This window comes from Pongo abelii, chromosome 19, assembly GCF_028885655.2.
Source record: "Pongo abelii isolate AG06213 chromosome 19, NHGRI_mPonAbe1-v2.0_pri, whole genome shotgun sequence".
NCBI classification, from domain to species: Eukaryota; Metazoa; Chordata; class Mammalia; order Primates; family Hominidae; genus Pongo; species Pongo abelii.
Window position 1 is genome coordinate 22,542,116 of NC_072004.2, and position 17,815 is coordinate 22,559,930.

A 17,815-nucleotide genomic window follows, 5' to 3' on the forward strand; every position below is an offset into this window, starting at 1 on the left:
TGAGCTTGGAAAATGGCCTGAAATAAAATAACAGCCCTGCATCCAACTTGGAAAGGAAAACCTCAAATTCTCTTTGTTTGCAAATGATACAATCTTCTATTTGGAGAAACCTAAAGACTCCACCAGAAAATTATTAGAACAGTTAAACAAATTTAGTTAAGTTACAGGATACAGAATTAACATACAAAAATCAGTAGTATTTCTCTATGTCAACAGTGAACAATCTAAAAAAGAAATTAAGAAAGAAATCCCATTAATGATAGATACAAATAAAACAAAACACTTAGGAGTAAACTTAACCAAAGAAGTGAAAGATGTCTACAAAGAAAACTATAAAGCACTGATGCAGGAAATTGAAGAGAACACACACAATTGACATATATTCCATGTTCATAGATCGGAAGAATCAATATTGTTAAAATGTCTATACTATCCAAAGCAATCTACAGATTCAATGCAATCCCTGTCAAAATACCAATGACATTCTTCACAGAAGTAGAAAAAATAATCCAAATTGAACCACAAAAGACCCAGAATAGCCAAAGCTACCGTAACCAAAAAGAACAAAATTGGAGGCATCACATTACCTGACTTCAAGTTATACTACAGAACTATAGTAATCAAAATAGCAATGGACTGGCATAAAAACAGACACATAGACCAATGGAAAAGAATAGAGAACCCAGAAATAAATCCCCATGCCCTTGGGCCCTTTCCTGTCTCCCCTTGTGTTCAGGGGTGGCTGCTGCTTTGAGAACATTAGAACTGAGAAGAGAGATGGAGCCACGTGCGTTCTTGGTGAGCATTATTCTACACTTTTGGATCCAAGTTAATCCTCCTTATTCACTGTGGCATCACCTAAGCATTGCCCTGTGACTGCTGCTAAAGAACTTCTCACCGGAGGCAGGCAGTGGCCCTGGGCACTGCCCCTTGCATTAGGTTTTGTGTTTGATGTGCTCTTGTGAATTTACTTTGTTAGAACAAAATATTTCCATGATGGGCTTGGGAATCTCTTCCTTTAGCTCCCAATCTGCTATGAAATTCAGGAAACCATTTTTCCTATTTCCTAGTACCCTCCTTTGTAGGTGTTGATTGTTTCAAAGTGTGTCTGACCACTGAGGTGACCACCCCCTGGGTGACCCCAGACTCATTCACACCAGTGTATGAAAAATCGCCTGCATTTCTGAGATGCTGGCTGCCCATTCAGTGCTTCACAGGAAGACACATGGGCTTTCCCTCTTCAGATGCCTGAAGGGAGCACTTTGAGCTGAGTGGTACGTAACCTCCCTCCAGCCCCGGGGCCCTCCATGGACCTGGGCTCCCTGGCAGGCACTAGAACCTCCCTAGATGTTTCCTCCTGCACCAGCACCACTGCAACATATAGACCCAAGTGTGATTTGTTTTGGCTTGGTGTGTATGCTTTTCCTTGTGTCCAACTGCTGTTCTTTTGACAATTCAGGAGACTTTTTTTTTTACTATAACTTTGAAAACAAAAATTGTAACAAAAACATTCCCATGACTGTGCTGTGGTTGGAGATTTTATTACAACATATTTACACCTTCCTTTTCCCTCTCATTTTCAGGAGCTGTTTCAGGACTCCTCCTCCCCTAATAACTTGAGTCTTTCCTATGTCATAATAAAGCTACATTTTCTTCTGAAAACTGGCAGGTTCTCCCTTCCTCACACAAGCAGCCAAAGAGAGGGTGGCAGGAGGGAGAAGAGCAGCCAGGGCACACCGGCCTGCTTGGGGGCATCCCTGGTCTGAGTCAGTGGCCAGAGCTGTAGCCTGGCTTTGTGCCTAAAGTCTTGTCTGGGTGTCAGGAAGGCCACGCACTCAAATTTCATCCCTTTTTGTGACTGGTCTGCTGCTGGTTGACCCTCATTCCTCCTTTTTTGGGCAGGAAGGTGACATCCAGGATTCAGAACAGCCTTCCGATGGGTGTGCATGAAAGTCACCTGAGGCCCTTGACATGCAGGAATCCTTGCCAGCCTTGGATTGCAAGCCCCAGGCTATGGTACAGCAATGTGCATTTTGTAGCAAGCTCCCTGCGAGATTGGAGAGTCACAAATGGAAAGAGATACCATAATCAGTGGAGAGAAGATGTGCACTGCTATTCAAGTGCACGGTTCTGTGACATACCACAAGGTGGGGGTGGACCTCTATGATGTCTTCTCCTAGCAGCCCCCACATACTTCCCCTGCCCTCAGTGGGCCAGGAGTCTCCTGCTTGGCCTCATCTTCGATTTTGAAGCCTCTGAGTTCTGAAGTTCTGCCCCTTCCTTTTTCAGATGCCTCTGTGGCAAACCTTTGTTGTTTGACTTTAATTTGACAGAGCCTCCCTCTGTCACCCAGGCTGGAGTGCAGTGGTGTGATCTCAGCTCACTGCAAGCCCCACCTCCTGGGTTCACGACATTCTCCTGCCTCAGCCTCTCGAGAGCTGGGACTACAGGCACCCACCACCACACTCGGCTAATTTTTTGTATTTTTAGAAGAGATGGGGTTTCACCGTGTTAGCCAGGATGGTCTGGATCTCCTGACCTTGTGATCCACCCACCTTGGCCTCCCAAAGTGCTGGGATTACAGGCGTAAGCTACCGGGCCCAGGCTATTTGACTTTCTTTCCATGGAAACACCAAGAACACCAGAGAATGCCCTGGGGTTTCAGATTTAGTCCTGTCTCTTCATATTAAATAGAAACATTGTTGTGTTCCCCTGGGGGAAGCTTCACTCTTGCTGGGTCCTAAGACCTTCCAACCAGCAAAGCTCCATTTCTCCAGGACAGGCAGAGGAAAACTTTGTGACTTAGACATTCGGTGCAATACTGAGCATTGTCCATTTTCACACCTTCACTCAGAACTACACCTTCTGGCTGTCAGGGAGGCAGCACCATATACTGGTTTCCAGTAGAAAGTATAACATTTATCTTGTAAGACAAACCATCACTTCAGCAACGTCAGTTACAATCCCAACTAAGCGATCGTAAGTAAGCCCAGCTGCTTCCAGGTGGTGGCTGACATAGTGAGAACAGTTAGTTCCCTGATCAGGGGCCACAGCTGCATGTCCCTTGCTGTGAATGAAGTGACCTGGTCAAAAGCAATGCCATGTGGGCTGCCTTGATGGTGACAGGAAGGACGGGCAAGTCTATATCCAGGTAGGGGCTCCCTGCAGTGAAGGCCCATCTCAGCCCCCTCTACAGTGTGGGCAGCCTGCCCACAGGCAGTCAGCTGGTTCTCCTGGGAAATAGTGCCAGCCCAGGGATCTACACCAAGTCTCTCATCAGCAGGTGGGATGCCCGGCAGTGGTGTCAGCCTGGTCAGCCTTGGTCAGGGCACATGCAGCATGCTGAGCCTCTTCTGTCCCATGCCTGTCTGATGGCCACTTTGTCCCCAACCTAACATGGTGGCCAGGGAAAGGAGCTGACTCCATCAACCTGGCGTGCCATTCTGCCCACCCTTGATCAAGAGCATCCTCTGCAGGGATTCTCTTTGGCAGGAACAATGGAAATGTTGATGAAACCACCTTCACAGTCTGAGCTGCTGAGGCACCTCCACCTTCTGGGAATCCCAACTGGAAGGCGCTTGGCAGTGGTGCCTGCTGTGTCTGCAGCAGCGGCTAAGCTGCAGGACGAGGCTTTCAGGAGGCGGGTGGTGTGGTAGGCAGGGCCTCAAAGCCTCCAGGTGGTGTGTTGGCATAGCAGACAGGGGCATTTGGGGGGCCTTTGGGCCAGGCTCCAGGGTGCAGACTGCCTGCACTGCAGTGATGGAGTTGGGAAGAGGCAGCAGTGTTCACAGCTATTGACTCCTTGTGCCAGCTGCCTATATCATCACTGTACGGGCTCAGCATCTCTGGCCCAGCTTGCCCAGGTTGTCTGATGTGAATTCTCACAGCACCCGAGGCTCACTGTGCCCTGGTCTTCTGTGTGGTCACCTGGGGGCCTGTGGTGCCCCTCTCCTCCTAGTACTCGGGATGAAGCCAGGTCCCTCTGGGCTTGGGACTCGGGCCCTGGGGGAGGGGCTCTGACCCACAGGTGGGGTCAGGGGCCCCAGGGCATGCTGTTGGCTGTCTGGGGCTGCAGGAACCCCATGCTCAGCCTTCCCTCCAGAGGCCTTGCTGGGACCAAGTCCCCCATTGAGTATTTCCCAAGGCCCAGAAGCCAAAAATATAAAATAAAAATAAAATGTCAGTCAAAAACAGCCAGCAGCCATCTGGGGCTGTGAGGCAGCTGGGTAGGTGCCACCTGGGCTCCTTCCATGCCATGTTCTTCTACCAAGGGGAGTTGCAGGCAGGGGACACCTTGTTGCTGGAGTGTCTCTCGAAGTGCCTCCTCCCTGTCATAAACCCAGGCAGGGCCTGGTGTCGGGGTCCCAGTGGGCTCACTGGGCAAGGTGCGTCTTGTTGTTCCAGGGCTGGTGTCCACAGAAGATGAAGAAGTGACAGAGTTCCAGGAGCCATGTTCAAAATGGCAGCAAAAGAAACATGGACGCCCGACATGCAGGTTTGTGTGGAGCTGTGGCATAGAGTTCCCGGACAAGTGTTTCCATGTAATACAAAGCCTAACCTCACTGGGGGACAGGCTGCCCTCATCTTGAACCTCTGGGCCCCCTAGAGAGCATCCTACTTTGCTAGGTTCTTGAGAAACCCCTGGACCCCCGATATGCAGATCTGTGTGGAGCTGTGGCATAGAGTTCCCGGACAAGTGTTTCCTTGTAATACAAAGCCTGACCTCACTGGGGGACAGGCTGCCATCATCTCTAGACTCTGGGCCCCTCACTGCCCTATGTTCTTGAGAAGCCCCCACAGGGTCCCAAGAGCCATGTTCTAAATGACAGCACAGGAAACATGGACCCCAACGTGCGGATCTCTGTGGAGCTGTGGCGTAGAGGTCCTGGACAAGTGTTTCTGTGTAATACAAAGCCTGACCTCACCGGGGGACTGGCTGCCCTCATCTAGAGCCTCTGGGCCCCTCAGAGAGCAATCTTCTACCCTGGGGTCTGGGGAAGCCCCTTCGTGCTAATGGGCCTCAGCCTGGGCCTTGGGGACAGCCCCGTCAGGCCAGGCTTGGGGAGGACATGACTTTTGTCCCAGGGGGGCTGATGGCATGAGCTCCTGGAGTTGAGCTGGTGGGGTGGGGACAGCCAGTCTGTCCCCCTCACAGAGGGTCCCAATGCCAGGGGACTCCCTCGAGGACCATTGCTCCAGCTCGGCTGAAAAAAAGCAGCAGACATGGTCAGCATCTTCTCCAAGCCCATCTGGTCTCTTGAGGGCTATGCCCCACAAACCTGGGTCTCTGGAGTCCTCTGAGTCCCTGTGCGGCCCCCTGGCCTGACACTGAGGATGCCCCTGCAGGCTGCTGATCCCAGGGTGAGGTCTGTGTGCAGTCTGGGGTCAGGGAGCTTTCAGGGAACCTCAGGTCGCTCCTGAAATGCCCCCAGGGTTCAGGGTGGCTCAGGGCTTCCTGCCTCACACCCTCACCTCAGGGCTGCTTGGCAGCCCAGATTCAGGACTCAGGTGGGAGGAACCTGCGCTGTCACCCAGCCCCCTTGCCATCTCACATGGGGGTCTGTCTCCACAGGGGGTGAGAAATGAATGGGCACACGTTCCCCTCTGCCCTCCAGGCCGTCCACCCCATGCCAGGGCTGCAGCTATCCCACACCCTGCTGAACTCTTGATTCTGGCTCTGGGTCAGGGCTGCCCCCAATGCCCTCTGCTCAAATCCACTCTGGGTCAGGGGCACTGATTCTCTTGTCCCTCTGGCTTGTTGTTTTGACACCCTTGGAGGGGCACTACAGAATGAGGAGTCCCTGCTGCTTGGAGGTGGGGGTGGGGGCTTCCACAGCTGGGTCTGACTGCTCCAGTGTCCCTCAGGGCCCTTCGAGGAGGAGAGAATGACAATGTGGAAAGTGGGGGAGGGGTGTTGGGGGCTCCTGCCCATGGCCCCTGCCTGTCCACACAGCACATCCAGCACACACACACACGTGTTCAGCGCCTGCCCTGAGGAGCGGCAGACCCATCTGACTTCCTTAGAGTAGAGGAGGAAGAGGAGGAAGAAGAGGTGCAGGAGGAAGGCCAGGTAGGAGGATGGGTGGGGCCAGGGCACTCCCTACCATTGACTGCCCCAGAGGGTGACTCAGGAGGGGACTTGGTGCTGGAGCCCACCTGGGGGTGGCAGGTCCCAGTGTTTCCTTGTGAGTTCCTTCATAGAGGCTTGAAGGTTCCTTAGGACTGCGTTGTCCTCCAGGGCCCAGCTCTAAGAGAGCCACTCCTGAAACTCCCAGATGGTGCTCCAGGAAAGCTTCATGAAGTGCTCTAGGGAGAGGGCAGGCATCAGGCCAGGAGGGTTCCCTGGGAGGGGTCATGCCTGCACCCTATTTCCACCAGGCCCACCTCCCACTGGGTGGTGCCTGGTCCTTTTAGGCCACCCCGGGGTCCAGTTGTGAACAGGAGGCCACAGCTCAGGAAGGCCAGGCAGGGAAGTGCTCACCACACTCCTAACTTTTTTTTTTTTTTGAGACAGAGTCTTACTCTGTCACCCAGGCTGGAGTGCAGTGGCACAATCTCGGCTCACTGCAAGCTCTGCCTCCCGGATTCAAGCAATTTTCCTGCCTCAGCCTCCCGAGTAGCTGGGACTACAGGCGCCCGCCACCACGTCTGGCTAATTTTTTGTATTTTTAGTAGAGACGGGGTTTCACCGTGTTAGCCAGGATGGTCGGGATCTCCTGACCTCTTGATTCACCCGCCTCAGCCTCCCAAAGTGCTGGGATTACAGGCATGAGCCACTGGGCCCAGCCACTCCTGACTTTCATCTGGGTCATGTGGGGGTGGACTCAGTGTCATCATGCCTTGCCCAGCCCACCAGGCCAGACACCCCTAACCAGATGGAGCAGGCAGTGTAAGGACACTTCCCTCAGGCCAGCCAGGGTCTGTCCCATGTGTTCCCCCAGGCACCCTCGGGCACACAGGACTTACTCCTGTGTATTTTGAATGATGCATGCGCCGTGGCCATCAGTACCCACGCGCCCTCCAAGATGAGCACATCCCACAGTCGCAGGGTGAGCCCAAAGGATTTCTGTGGGGACAGCAAGTGTGAGAGAACTTGGCCTTTCCAAGCTGGGGCCAGTGGCCTGAGCAGGGCCCACTAGGGTTTCAGTCACCTGGAGTGCTGGGGACCCCTCTCCATGGGATGAGACCCCCCGTAAGACTGACTCAGACAAGGTCCTGTAGCTCCTCATGGGGGGCTCATCTCAGCAGCGCTGTGGCTTCTGGAAGGAGGGACTTCCTGAGGACTTTGGGTTTCCCTGGGCCCTCTGAAGTCGGGTCCTGCCCCAGTCTGCCCACGAGGCTGGGCCTGAGCCCTGGCCTCTGCTGTGGGATGCCCCTCTTGGGCAGAGCCTGGCTTGTGAGCCCTGCAGGGACCTGCCTGTGCCTCCTGTGGGCTGGGGGTGAGCCAGATCCTCCTGGAGGAGCTGGACCCCTGAGCTGAGGGAGCTGAGCACTGCGGGGCTGGAGGGTCCCTGGGCTGGGGTCTCCCTGTGCCTCCTTACCCCATCAAGGAAACACCGGAGGAGCCTCATCAGCGTGTAACCCTCAATGCACAGCGCTTCCTTGACCTGAAGGGAGTAGCAGAGGTGCTTAGGGTCCCCTGGGCTGCCATGAAAACTTCCCACTTCCAGGCCCCTCTGTAGACCCTTCCTCAAGGAGCAGAACCCAGGGCGGTGGCAAGGGCTCCAACACCTGCCCCATGCACGGACCCCCAGTGGACACATATCCTTTAGCCTTGCTCAGCTGCAGCTCAGCCCTGGTCCCAGCACCTCTGCCTCTGCCAGGGCAGGAAAAGGAAACCCAACACCTAACCCATGGGGAATCCCCATCCCAGGTCAGGCCGTGGCTGGGACTCAGCCTCTTGCCGGCATCATGAGGGACTAGAGCCCCCCTGGCCTATGGGGCCCAGGGCCTCTGGGGAGGAGCGAGGGTGTCACCCACTCACCAGGTGTCTTATGATCTTCGGGAAGGACTTGTGCAACACCTGCTTCTGGTGTGATAGGAGCCTCTCGAGCCGGGCAGTATTTGGACTGTAGAATACTGAGAAACCCCCGACCCATCACCCCATCAGACCCCACTCCCAAGATGTGGAGGCATCAGTTGGAAGAGCTGGGCAGGGCGGGGAACCCTGGACCTCGAGACCTCCTTCCCTCTCATCTGGTGACCCCAGCATGCAGCCTCAGCCCTGGGGAGGAGGGCCCTGACTGGAGGCACTGCCCAGGGGCATCCTGGGTCCAGGTGCCAGGAGGGCAGCCTGCCTTTGACACCATGAGGCAGGTGCCAGTGGGGAGAACAGGGTGGGAGCTGGGGGCCATGTGGCTGTCTCTTAGATGTGGGGTCAGCCTGGGGGATGTGGGATGGACAGACACTGCCATCTTGGCTTTGTTGGGCCCATCTGTAGGGAGGGAAGGTGGCTGGGAGCACAGCCAGCTGGGAAGCAGAAGGACACTCAGGGAGGTGAGTGGCACCTGCACAAAGTCAGGGCTGGCTTTGGGTGACAGAGGGCAGCCAGGGGGAGGTATCCATGCCATCTGATGTTAGGGATGAAAGGCGTCTGACTTGAGGTGAGGGGGTCCCTGTCCAGATGCAGGCTGCTGTGGGACCCTCAGCAGGGACATCCTGGAGCCTCCAAACAAGCTGGGATAGAAGGAAGGCGCCTTGCCTGGAAGTCGGGATCACCGGTCAGGGTGGCCATCCCTTGGCATGGCTGTGTAAGGCCCCAGGGGCAGCTGTCCACCTACCCTGCAGGGAGTGCCTCTCACCAGCCAGCAGCTGGGTCAGCGGCCAGAAAGCATCTTCCTCTGGCAGATACAGGAGGAGGATGGTGGTGATGCGGCTCAGGTCCCTGTGGTAGCCCACCTCCTGCAAGAGCCAGAGTCACCGTGGAAGGATGTCACCTGGGAGGGCTGAGGCCACCTGGGAGGACTTATGTCACCAGAGATGGCAGAGGTCCTTGGGGACACCTGCTTCAGGCCCCAGGGGATTTGAGATGCAGCCTCTGCACTCCTCCCCCGGCACTGGGCATGAGGACTGAGCAGGTCACGGACAACTCAGTTGACAAGGAGCATGGAGGGACTCCTGCAGCGAGTGTCCAAGCTCACATGGCCCGAAAGGGCACAGTCAGGGATTGTTCATGCTCCCTCCCCTGGGCCAGGCTGAGGAGGCCACTGTGCCAGGCCTGGGCTTGGTGCTGGGTGTGGGCCCTGCAGCAAACCCGGGTTCTGAGGGTCAGGCTCCCGGGGAGCTTGGGCAAGATGCCCCAGAAAGCACAGGAGTAGAGGACACTGGTTCCCATGAGGGGTTGTTTGCTCCATTTTTAAGGTGGGAAGGAAACAGTTTCAGAAAATGACATGAAGCCTGGGCAGCCTGTGAACTGCACCTGCTATGAGGGCAGGCAGCCAGGCGCTGACCACCACACAAGGGGTCCTGCAACAGCCCAAGGGCTGCCTGTCGGACACAGGGGGTGGCTGGGTCCTCCATGTGGACAGCTCATGCAGTCAGCTCATTGGCTCTCCCCACCTGGAATGGTCTGAAAAGTGGGGGCCAAGCAGGAGCAGCCACCTGGGTGACCCCCTCCCTATCTGCTATGCTCCTATGCAGTTTGGGCAAAGGGGAAATTGGATCACTGCCAAGTTTCCAGTGAAGAAGAGACTCCCCCAGGATGCAAACTCATTTCATGACAAGAGCCTGGCCCATCAGGCACCTCAGCAACTTGTCAAACCTGTCTCCTACGAGGACCATCCTGCATGGGACCCTGCCAAGCTCCTAGGCTTTGGGGCAACACCAGGAGGGGAAGGTCATTTCTTCATCTGAGATGTGGTGTTTGGGTCTAGGTGATACCAGGAGTCTGGACTTCAACCCTTTTCCATTTCAGTTTGACCCCTTGAGCCGCCCCCTTGTTTGGGTGTCCATGCCAGCAGTGAGCTTGAGTCCTGCCTACTATGTCCTGGTGGGTCACAAACACTGAATTTTCAAGAAGTTCCAACACCCCCGAGAGACACCCATGCCTGTGAATATGGGCACGTGGCCCAGGAATATCGCTGCCCGGGAATACTCACAGGGTTATATGCAGAATAGGTCATGAGGATGTCACATAATTCCTGCTGCCTAGAAAAGAGGGAAAAGAGGGTTTTGTTTGTTTTGTGCAGATGCTGTCAGTTTCATTTTGTCTACAGACCTTGACAACAAACACAATTCTGGATTCAGGTGATCCCCCAAATAAGCAGTGAGCTCTTCAGGACACCTGAGTTTTTAGGTGTTTTTTCAGTAAAATCCACATTCCTTGCAATGCAAATATCACAAGTGTACATTTGGATCAGTGATCATTTTCACTCTGGTTGATTTCTTCTTCCCTTTTTTCTCGGTTTGGACACACGGAAGTCCAGTCTTTGGGACATACAGTTCCACAGTTCTGAACCAATGTGCAGAGCTTCCCATCCACCACTGCAGCCCCTCCCAGAGAAGCTCCTTCATCCTCCAAGTCCGCAGCATGTCCCCTTTGCAGCCAACATCTCCTGGCTCCGTCAGTGCCTGGCCGTCCTGACTGTTCTGTGTCTCTATGGTTTGCCCTTTTCCAGAATGGCCGATGAATTGCAATCCCACGGTGGTAGCCTGTTGAGTCTGCCTTTGTTCCCTCAGCAATACGCATCTAAGATCCACCCATGTTCCTGCGGGCATTGGGGGTTCATTCCTTTTTCTCACTGAGTCATCTCTGTCTGAAGAGTGGACCCCCCTTCCTCCCCAATAACCCTGTTGAAGATCATCTCGGTAGCCTCCAGGTGTGAGTGACAATCAACCAAGCAGTGAACGTGGCATGCGGATTTTACTTGTATGTCAGTTTTCTAATCAGTGTGGTCAATATCTGTGACACTTTGGGGACATGTGGTATGAGGCCACTGAGCTTTGTGAGCCACGGCCCATCTGACTTACAAAGTGGCTGTGCCTTGTCGCGTTCCCACCAGCCATGGATGACAGTTTCCGGGGCCCCGCATCCTCCCTGGTATTTTGGGCTGTCAGTGTTACCAGGGAAGGCTCCTGAGCCCCACCATCCTGCCACCTTCCCATGGGTCCCTAGGAGAGCACTTTTCACTATCTGCATGATTTTTTTTTTCCTGCCTTCTGTCTCCTTGGGAGTCACCTGGGTTCTGGCCCTACACGTCCCAGCCCGGCCCATGGCTTAGAGCTGGGGAGGTGCACAGTTCATGGTGCCGGCTGCTCCCTGGGCCAGGAGAGCCCTTGGTGGCTCTGTCACCCCTCCTGGGTGACCCAGGTCTCTGCCCTGGGGACACCCTCATTCCTCTGGATTGCTCCCATCTTCCCTGGGACGCCTGCAGCCCCCATAGGCCTTACTTGACTCTGAACCTTTGAACATCACGTGGTTCAGCAGGGTGTGGCTGACATCTAGCTGGATGCAGTAGGTGATCCTGGAGGACCTCTTGCCCTTCTCCTTCATGACCTGTAGGGCAGGGCCAAGAGGAGGAAGCAGCCTCAGAACAGAAAAAAGGCTCCTTGCCCCAAACGGCAGTCATCCCACATTCAGCACTTCTGGAAGGAAGGGAGGAAGGTTTCCTTCTGCAGAAAGCTCCTTTTTGCCTTGTTTCTGAAGCCAGGGAGGTTCAGCAGAGCCCAGCGCACCTGCGGCGCCTGAGTCACCATCTGTGCCCAGGATGCGTGTTTGACCACAGCCTCCACCCCCAACCCGGGCTCGACGTTCCCTCCAGCTGGAGTCCTGGGCTCCTGATACTTCCTGGCTTGTTTGTCCTGCCCTGGCTGAGTGTGGGAGGGCCTTACCTTATATTTCCCTGGGTTCTGGGACTTGACTTTGTCCATGTCTAGCAGGAGTGACCACACCTGGCCCCGCGCCACCAGGGGAATGCCTTTGTACACTCTTTGAAACAGCTACAGGCAGAAGAACACTCCACTGAGACAGGACACGGGGCACCTGAGGAAGAAAGCTGGCAAACAGGCCTGCTGTCCTATGGTGAGGACAGGATGCCACCCACCCACTGAGAGGCAGACAGTGCCAGGTCACAGCCATGGGCATCTGTCTCCTGGCTCTGCAGAGAGCAGTCACAGGGGCCACTCCCTCCCCATGTTACCTTCTTGCTGCTCTTATATTTTGTCTAGTCTGCAAGCATCTGTAGCCACTTGTTGTTACATTTACTTTCCTTATGTCTTTGCTGTCAAATGAGCCATAATGGAGTTAGCAGAGCTGCCAGGCCTCTGACAGTGGCCCGTGGATGTTGGGTCCTGGGCTTTGGGGCCCTGAAGGGACCCAATCTGAAGGAGCAAGAAAAGGGCAGACCCTGGAGGCTGAGACCCTCTGAAAGAACTGGAGCTGGTGGTCTGGACTGGTGATGCCAGGACACACCATCCTCAGGGCACAGATGCACCGAGTTTTGGTCAGGTCCCAGCCTTCAGCTGGGGACTTGGTGGATCAGGAAGTGGATTCTGAGTGGGAACTGCAATTCTTGGTTTGGGTTTTGGTCAAGCCCTCATGGGAACAGTCTAGCAGGAAAGGCCACCCCTCCCAGTGACAGCCGTGGCCAACTCACCACCGCTCAGGCCCACGGGCAACCCCCTCTGCTTCACCGACCACCCCTGATTCCCGGTCCCTGGAGGGGTCTCCCACGCAGTAGGCACAGGCTCTTACCTCCACCTCCAGGGCACTGATGGGGGGCAGTTCCATCTCACTGAGAGCCAACCCAGGCAGAGCTGAGGACTTGCCTGGGCCAGGAGCCATCCCCCTTCCTGAGAGGGCCCCAGGGAAGGACCAGCCTAACCCATCCACCCTAAGTCTCAGCCCGGGACAAGGCACAGAGAAGCAAGGCAAGGGCCTCCCTGAGGTGCTGACACCTGTGAGGCACCAGGACCCTGGAGAAGAGGGAGCTCGAGGCTTGCCTGACGGGGGGCCACATGGGGCCCATGGGGCACCTCAGACTGCACAATGGGGCTGCTCCTCCTGGGCTGGAGGCAACACCCTCTGCGGATGCTGAGAAAGTCCAGTTCTGAGATGGGATGGGTGCCGCCCAGGGTGGGTGGCCAAGCCCTGACTTACAGCAGTGCCTCAGGAGTGACCACATCACCCACCAGAGACCAGGGAGCCTGGCCTGAGTGCTGCCCAGTGCCCTGAGGTTGCACCTGGAGCCCATCCCATCAGACACTCCCCATAGGCCTTGCAGGGTCTGACCTCCCAGCATGAACCTGCCTCTCCCTGCATCCCGGCCGCTGACCCTGCCTGTTCCCTATCTTCCCCCATCCTGCCCGACCCAGAGATGTGACCCTCTGTCCAGCCACCCTGGCCCTTCTGTGACCCTTGTCCTATCAGAACCTCTGAGTGAGACCTCCCAGATCCGTCCACACCCATGCCTTGGTCACTATCTCACTGGGCCGCCCAGCACTGCTACAGAGACATCCAGGACAACAAGGGTGACCAAAGGCCCTGCAGGCAGTGGGGCTGGCCCCACCACCCTGCCTCCAGCCTCAGCTGGCTCTCAGGGTCATTGGCCTTCAGCCCTCAGCCTCCTCCCAGCCACTGCAAAAACCAGGACATGGGATGCCTGGCTGTCCTCCCCCTACTGTCCTGCCTGCCCCAGCTCGGCCCCTGCATCCACCCTGTGAGGTGCTGACTTAGCCAGTGGGAGGCAGAGTCTCTGGAGGGCCATGCAGAGCCTTGGGGACTGACCGAGTCCCCCCACTGAGGGGTCCCAGGTGAACCATTGTTCCTTGCCCCACCCCGTGTGTTGTCCTCTTCAGGCTGTCAACTCCTCCCTGGGCTGGCTTGGTTCAGGTGCATCCCAGAAGTGGCTCAGCCCGCCCTCCTCCCCCAGGCTCCTTCCTCTCTCCATCATGTGTGTCCCAAGGGGCCAGCTCCAAGCTGGGCTCCCCTTGCCAGGCCCAAGTCCCTTCCCTACACCACTCCTGGGACCTTCAGCTACATGCTCTGTTGTCCCCCTGGCCTCAGGGGGACAGGCCAGGGCCCTGCCCTTCTTCTTCCACAACCTACCAGGGCCAGGGCCAAGGCCCTCACTGTCCCCATGCCCCTTCCTCTTGGCTGAGCCCCCTGAGCCCTCAGAGATCTGCTATACAACTGCCCAGAGGCCAGGCCAGGTGCACCCTTGCCCTGTGGCCACAACCCTCAAATCTCACCAAGGCAGGCCCCAAGGGGACAGGGCCAGACCCTCAGGCTGCCCCCTTCTCTCCTGCTTACTTGGAGACCACAGTGCTGAGAGCCCAAGGGCCTGTCCTAGTCCCCTCTCTGTCCCTACCCACTCTCCCAAGCTCCCTAAATGTGTCATGAGGCTGTGCCCTAACCCTGACCACAGGCTGCACCTGCAGGACAGCCTGGGAGGAGTTCTGACCCTGGAGAGGAGGTTGGCCCCCAACAGGGAGACATGTCCTGCTTCAGAGAGGCCTTTCTAGAAACAAAACCCATCCCTGAGGTGAGATTGGTGGCTGGGGTCAGGGGGACAGAGGACTCATTGCATAATCCCGAGGTGATTGGTGTATTTCTCGATGTCCACCTGCTCATGCCTGATGTCCACTGCTGCCCCAGCTTGGTGTCCCTGAAACTCAGAGAAGGCCAGGATAGGGGTTAGGGGGTGCAGTGTGAGAGGTGTGGGGTCCCCAGGGATGTTGGCAGCCCCTCCGCACCCTATGATCTTACAGAGCCCAGGACCCTCTGACCAGGGCGCAGCGGGAGAGGCGAGGCCCTGCCTCCCTCGAGGGAGCAGCCCAACCTGTACCTGCTCATACTTAGTAATGATGATGTTGCCTTGCCCCTGGGCAGGCAGGGTATCTGGGTCCTGATCCATCTTCACCCTGCAAGACAAAGTCATCCAAAGGCTCTGCTGCACCCGAGAGCTCCAGAGAACAGCCGAACCACAACCACTGCACTCCCAGACACACTCCAGTCTGGTGAGCCCCATTCCACTACCCCTCCCAGATGACAAGGGGCCAGACTCAGTGGCCCCACCCCTGGCTGGATCTCTGGAGTCCTTGCCTCCAACCAGTGGTGGGCTCCTTCCTGAGGACTTGAGCACACGGGGACCTGGACAGAGAGGCCCATTGTCCCCGAACACCCCAAGGCGGACACACACCTGCCCCTGCAGGACAAATGGTGTCCACTTGCTGAAGATGATGGGCTGTTATGGACACCTGGAGGAAGGTGGGGTCAGGGACTGGATGTCTCTATAGGATTGTTCAGATACCAGGAAGATACTCAGTTTTCTGTAGGAAGCAAGACATCTGGTGACTGCTCCATTGTACCCCAATTCTCACTCACTCTGGCCAGTGAAGCTGCTTCAGGAACAAAGCCAGCCAAGCAGTTTGGTTTGGGGAAAAGATGATCTATCGACTCCAGAGCAGCCTCTGTGCTTGTGGAGACCCCGTCTCAGGTCAAGGATGGCGGACACCACAATTCCCAGCTGTCAATACAGGAGGGGGCTTTGTTTTCCTGGGTCACTAAGAAAGAACAAGAGAACTCTGGGGCCTTAGTCCTAGAGAACGCCCGGGGAGACTGTCCCCCCAGGAATACTCGGGGCAAAGAGAGGGTAAGGCCTCTAGAGGATCAGACAGAGAGAATAGGATGCTGTGAGAGGGTTCCAGTCCCCAAGCCCCTTTGACCAGGAAGGATGATCGTCACCCTCCAGGCAGCCCTCCAGGGCTCCTCCATTTTCCACAACTGCCCAAGGGCAGAGGGCTCCCCACCCCACTCCTAGATGAAGGACCCCGTGTGTCCAGTGGGTCCCACAGCAACCATCAGTGACCGCACCTGAAGTCTGAGTTGGTGAGACCTCCTCCTGTGGGGACCCAGCTTAGGGCACAGACTTGGACCAAGAATCGCACCCTCCACCCCACCCACAGGGGCTCTGTCCCAGTGGCTCTTCCAGGACCAGACCCTGCCTCCCTGAAGTCCAGAACTCCAGGAGGGTTTGGAATCTCGAGTAGGGAGGCCACAGAGGTCAGAGCTCAAGTCCAGCATGGCAAAGGTTAGGGCTGAGAGCATGGCCCAGGTCACATCTGGGTCTCTGGGCCAGTCACTGCCTCTCTGAATCTACACATCTCACCTGTGGAATGGGTACATTTGGGGACAGCACCCACCCCCACAGAGTCACTGTGAGGACAAAGGAGAGGATGGCCCACCCAGTCAGTGCAGAACATGCAACCAGTGAGTGCTCAGGGATGACCCTCTTCGGCATCTGCCCAGAGGTCACTCACCTGAGTCTGCTGAGGCTGCTGTGCCTCTCACTTAGAAAAGTCATTTATGCACAGAACCAGACACCTGTGTGTGTCTTGTGTCCAAGTGCTGCACAACACAGAGGTGGGTGGGTGGGCGGGTGGGCGGTCACTCAGCACCAGTGACATTGTGGGGTCATGCCACCCATCACAATGGACCCATTTCCCAGGTCAAGAGGGCCCAGAGTCAGTGTCCTCCAGTCCCCAAGGTGTCAAAATGTGTTTGTGCAGGTGAGTATGCACGTTTATGTGGGTGAACATGTGTGTGCACAAGTAGCTTCTCTGGGCAGGGCCGGCTGTCCCACTTATGTGTGAACCCAAGTACTCATCAAGTCCTCATCAGTGTCATCTTCCCTTGAGGCCTGTGGCCAGCATCAGAGCATCCATGGGTCCTCACCAACCTCAGACTTACCCACCTGGGGCAGTCCTGAAGATGCAGATGGGGGTTAGGGGGTAGAGGGCACAGGGCAGGGCCCCTCATTAGGGGGAACTCAGCTAGACTGTAAAATGCTAGGTGCGAGTGGCAGGGTCGGATTCTACACACTTTCTCACCTCCTCCTCCCAGTAGCCTTCTGGGGTGCCATGACTCATTTCTGCTACGGATGGAGGCAAGGCTTTAAGGACAAACCCCGTGCCTGAGGTCACCTAGCAACCATCTGGCCAGGCCCCCACTAACCAGACCCCTGCTGGCCAGGCTTTCACTGACCGTTTTCCCAGTGACCAGGCCTTCTGACTAGGTCCTCGCTGATCAGGCCCCTGATGACCAGGCTCCAACTGACCATGTCCCCACTGAGCAGGTTTTCACTGACTAAGCCCCAGTGGCCAAACCTCTGCTGACCAGGCCCCTGATGACCAATTCCCCACTGACCATGTCCTTGCTGACCAGTCCCCCAGTGACCAGGCCTTCCTGCCCAGGTCCCCACTGCCCAGGTCCCCACTGCCCAGGCCCCAGAGCAGCAGTGTTCAAGGTCCCCTACCACAACTGCCCACAGGCAGAGGGCTCCCTACTCCCAGACAAGGGACCCCATGTGGCCAGTGGGTCCCACGGAGACCATCAGTGTCCGCACGTGAAGTCTGAGTTGGTGAGACCTCCTCCTGCGGGGACCCAGCTTAAGGTACAGACTTGGACCGAGCACCACCTCCCTCCACCCCACCCATAGGAGTTCCATCCCAGCAGCTCTTCCAGGGCCAGACTCTGCACCATCTGGGGCCGGAAAACTCCGGGCAGATTTGGAATCCAGGGCAGGGAGGCCACAGAAGTCAGGGCTTACACAGGGCAGGGCTGAGAGCACAACCCAGGGTCACGTCTGGGTCCCTTGGCCAGTCACCGCCTCTCTGACCCTAGACACCTCACCTGTGGAATGGGTGCATTCGGGGACAGCACCCACCCCACAGAGTCCACCAGGTCAGTGCAGAACAGGCACCCGGTGAGTGCTCAGGGATGACCCTCCTTGGCACCTGCCCAGAGGCCCCAGCACTGCCCACCAGGTAGTGACTGTCCCCAGGTCAGCAAGGAGGGAACAAAGAGGTCACACTCAAC

The 17,815-nt window shown here is 56.3% G+C and overlaps 1 protein-coding gene across 1 annotated transcript; it reads right to left on the bottom strand.

Annotated features, from left to right (window-relative positions):
• Positions 1-1,540: 1,540 nt before the first annotated feature.
• LOC100445400 (TBC1 domain family member 3I) lies at positions 1,541-15,106 on the bottom strand. Its single transcript, XM_063719051.1, is given in 15 exon segments — positions 1,541-1,934; positions 1,936-2,047; positions 6,157-6,306; positions 6,967-7,066; positions 7,542-7,607; positions 7,985-8,079; positions 8,802-8,901; positions 10,098-10,146; positions 11,394-11,494; positions 11,830-11,937; positions 12,138-12,218; positions 12,692-12,727; positions 14,517-14,603; positions 14,784-14,859; positions 15,048-15,106. Coding segments are annotated over 15 exon segments (1,473 nt in total). The 3' UTR covers positions 1,541-1,681.
• Positions 15,107-17,815: the final 2,709 nt, after the last annotated feature.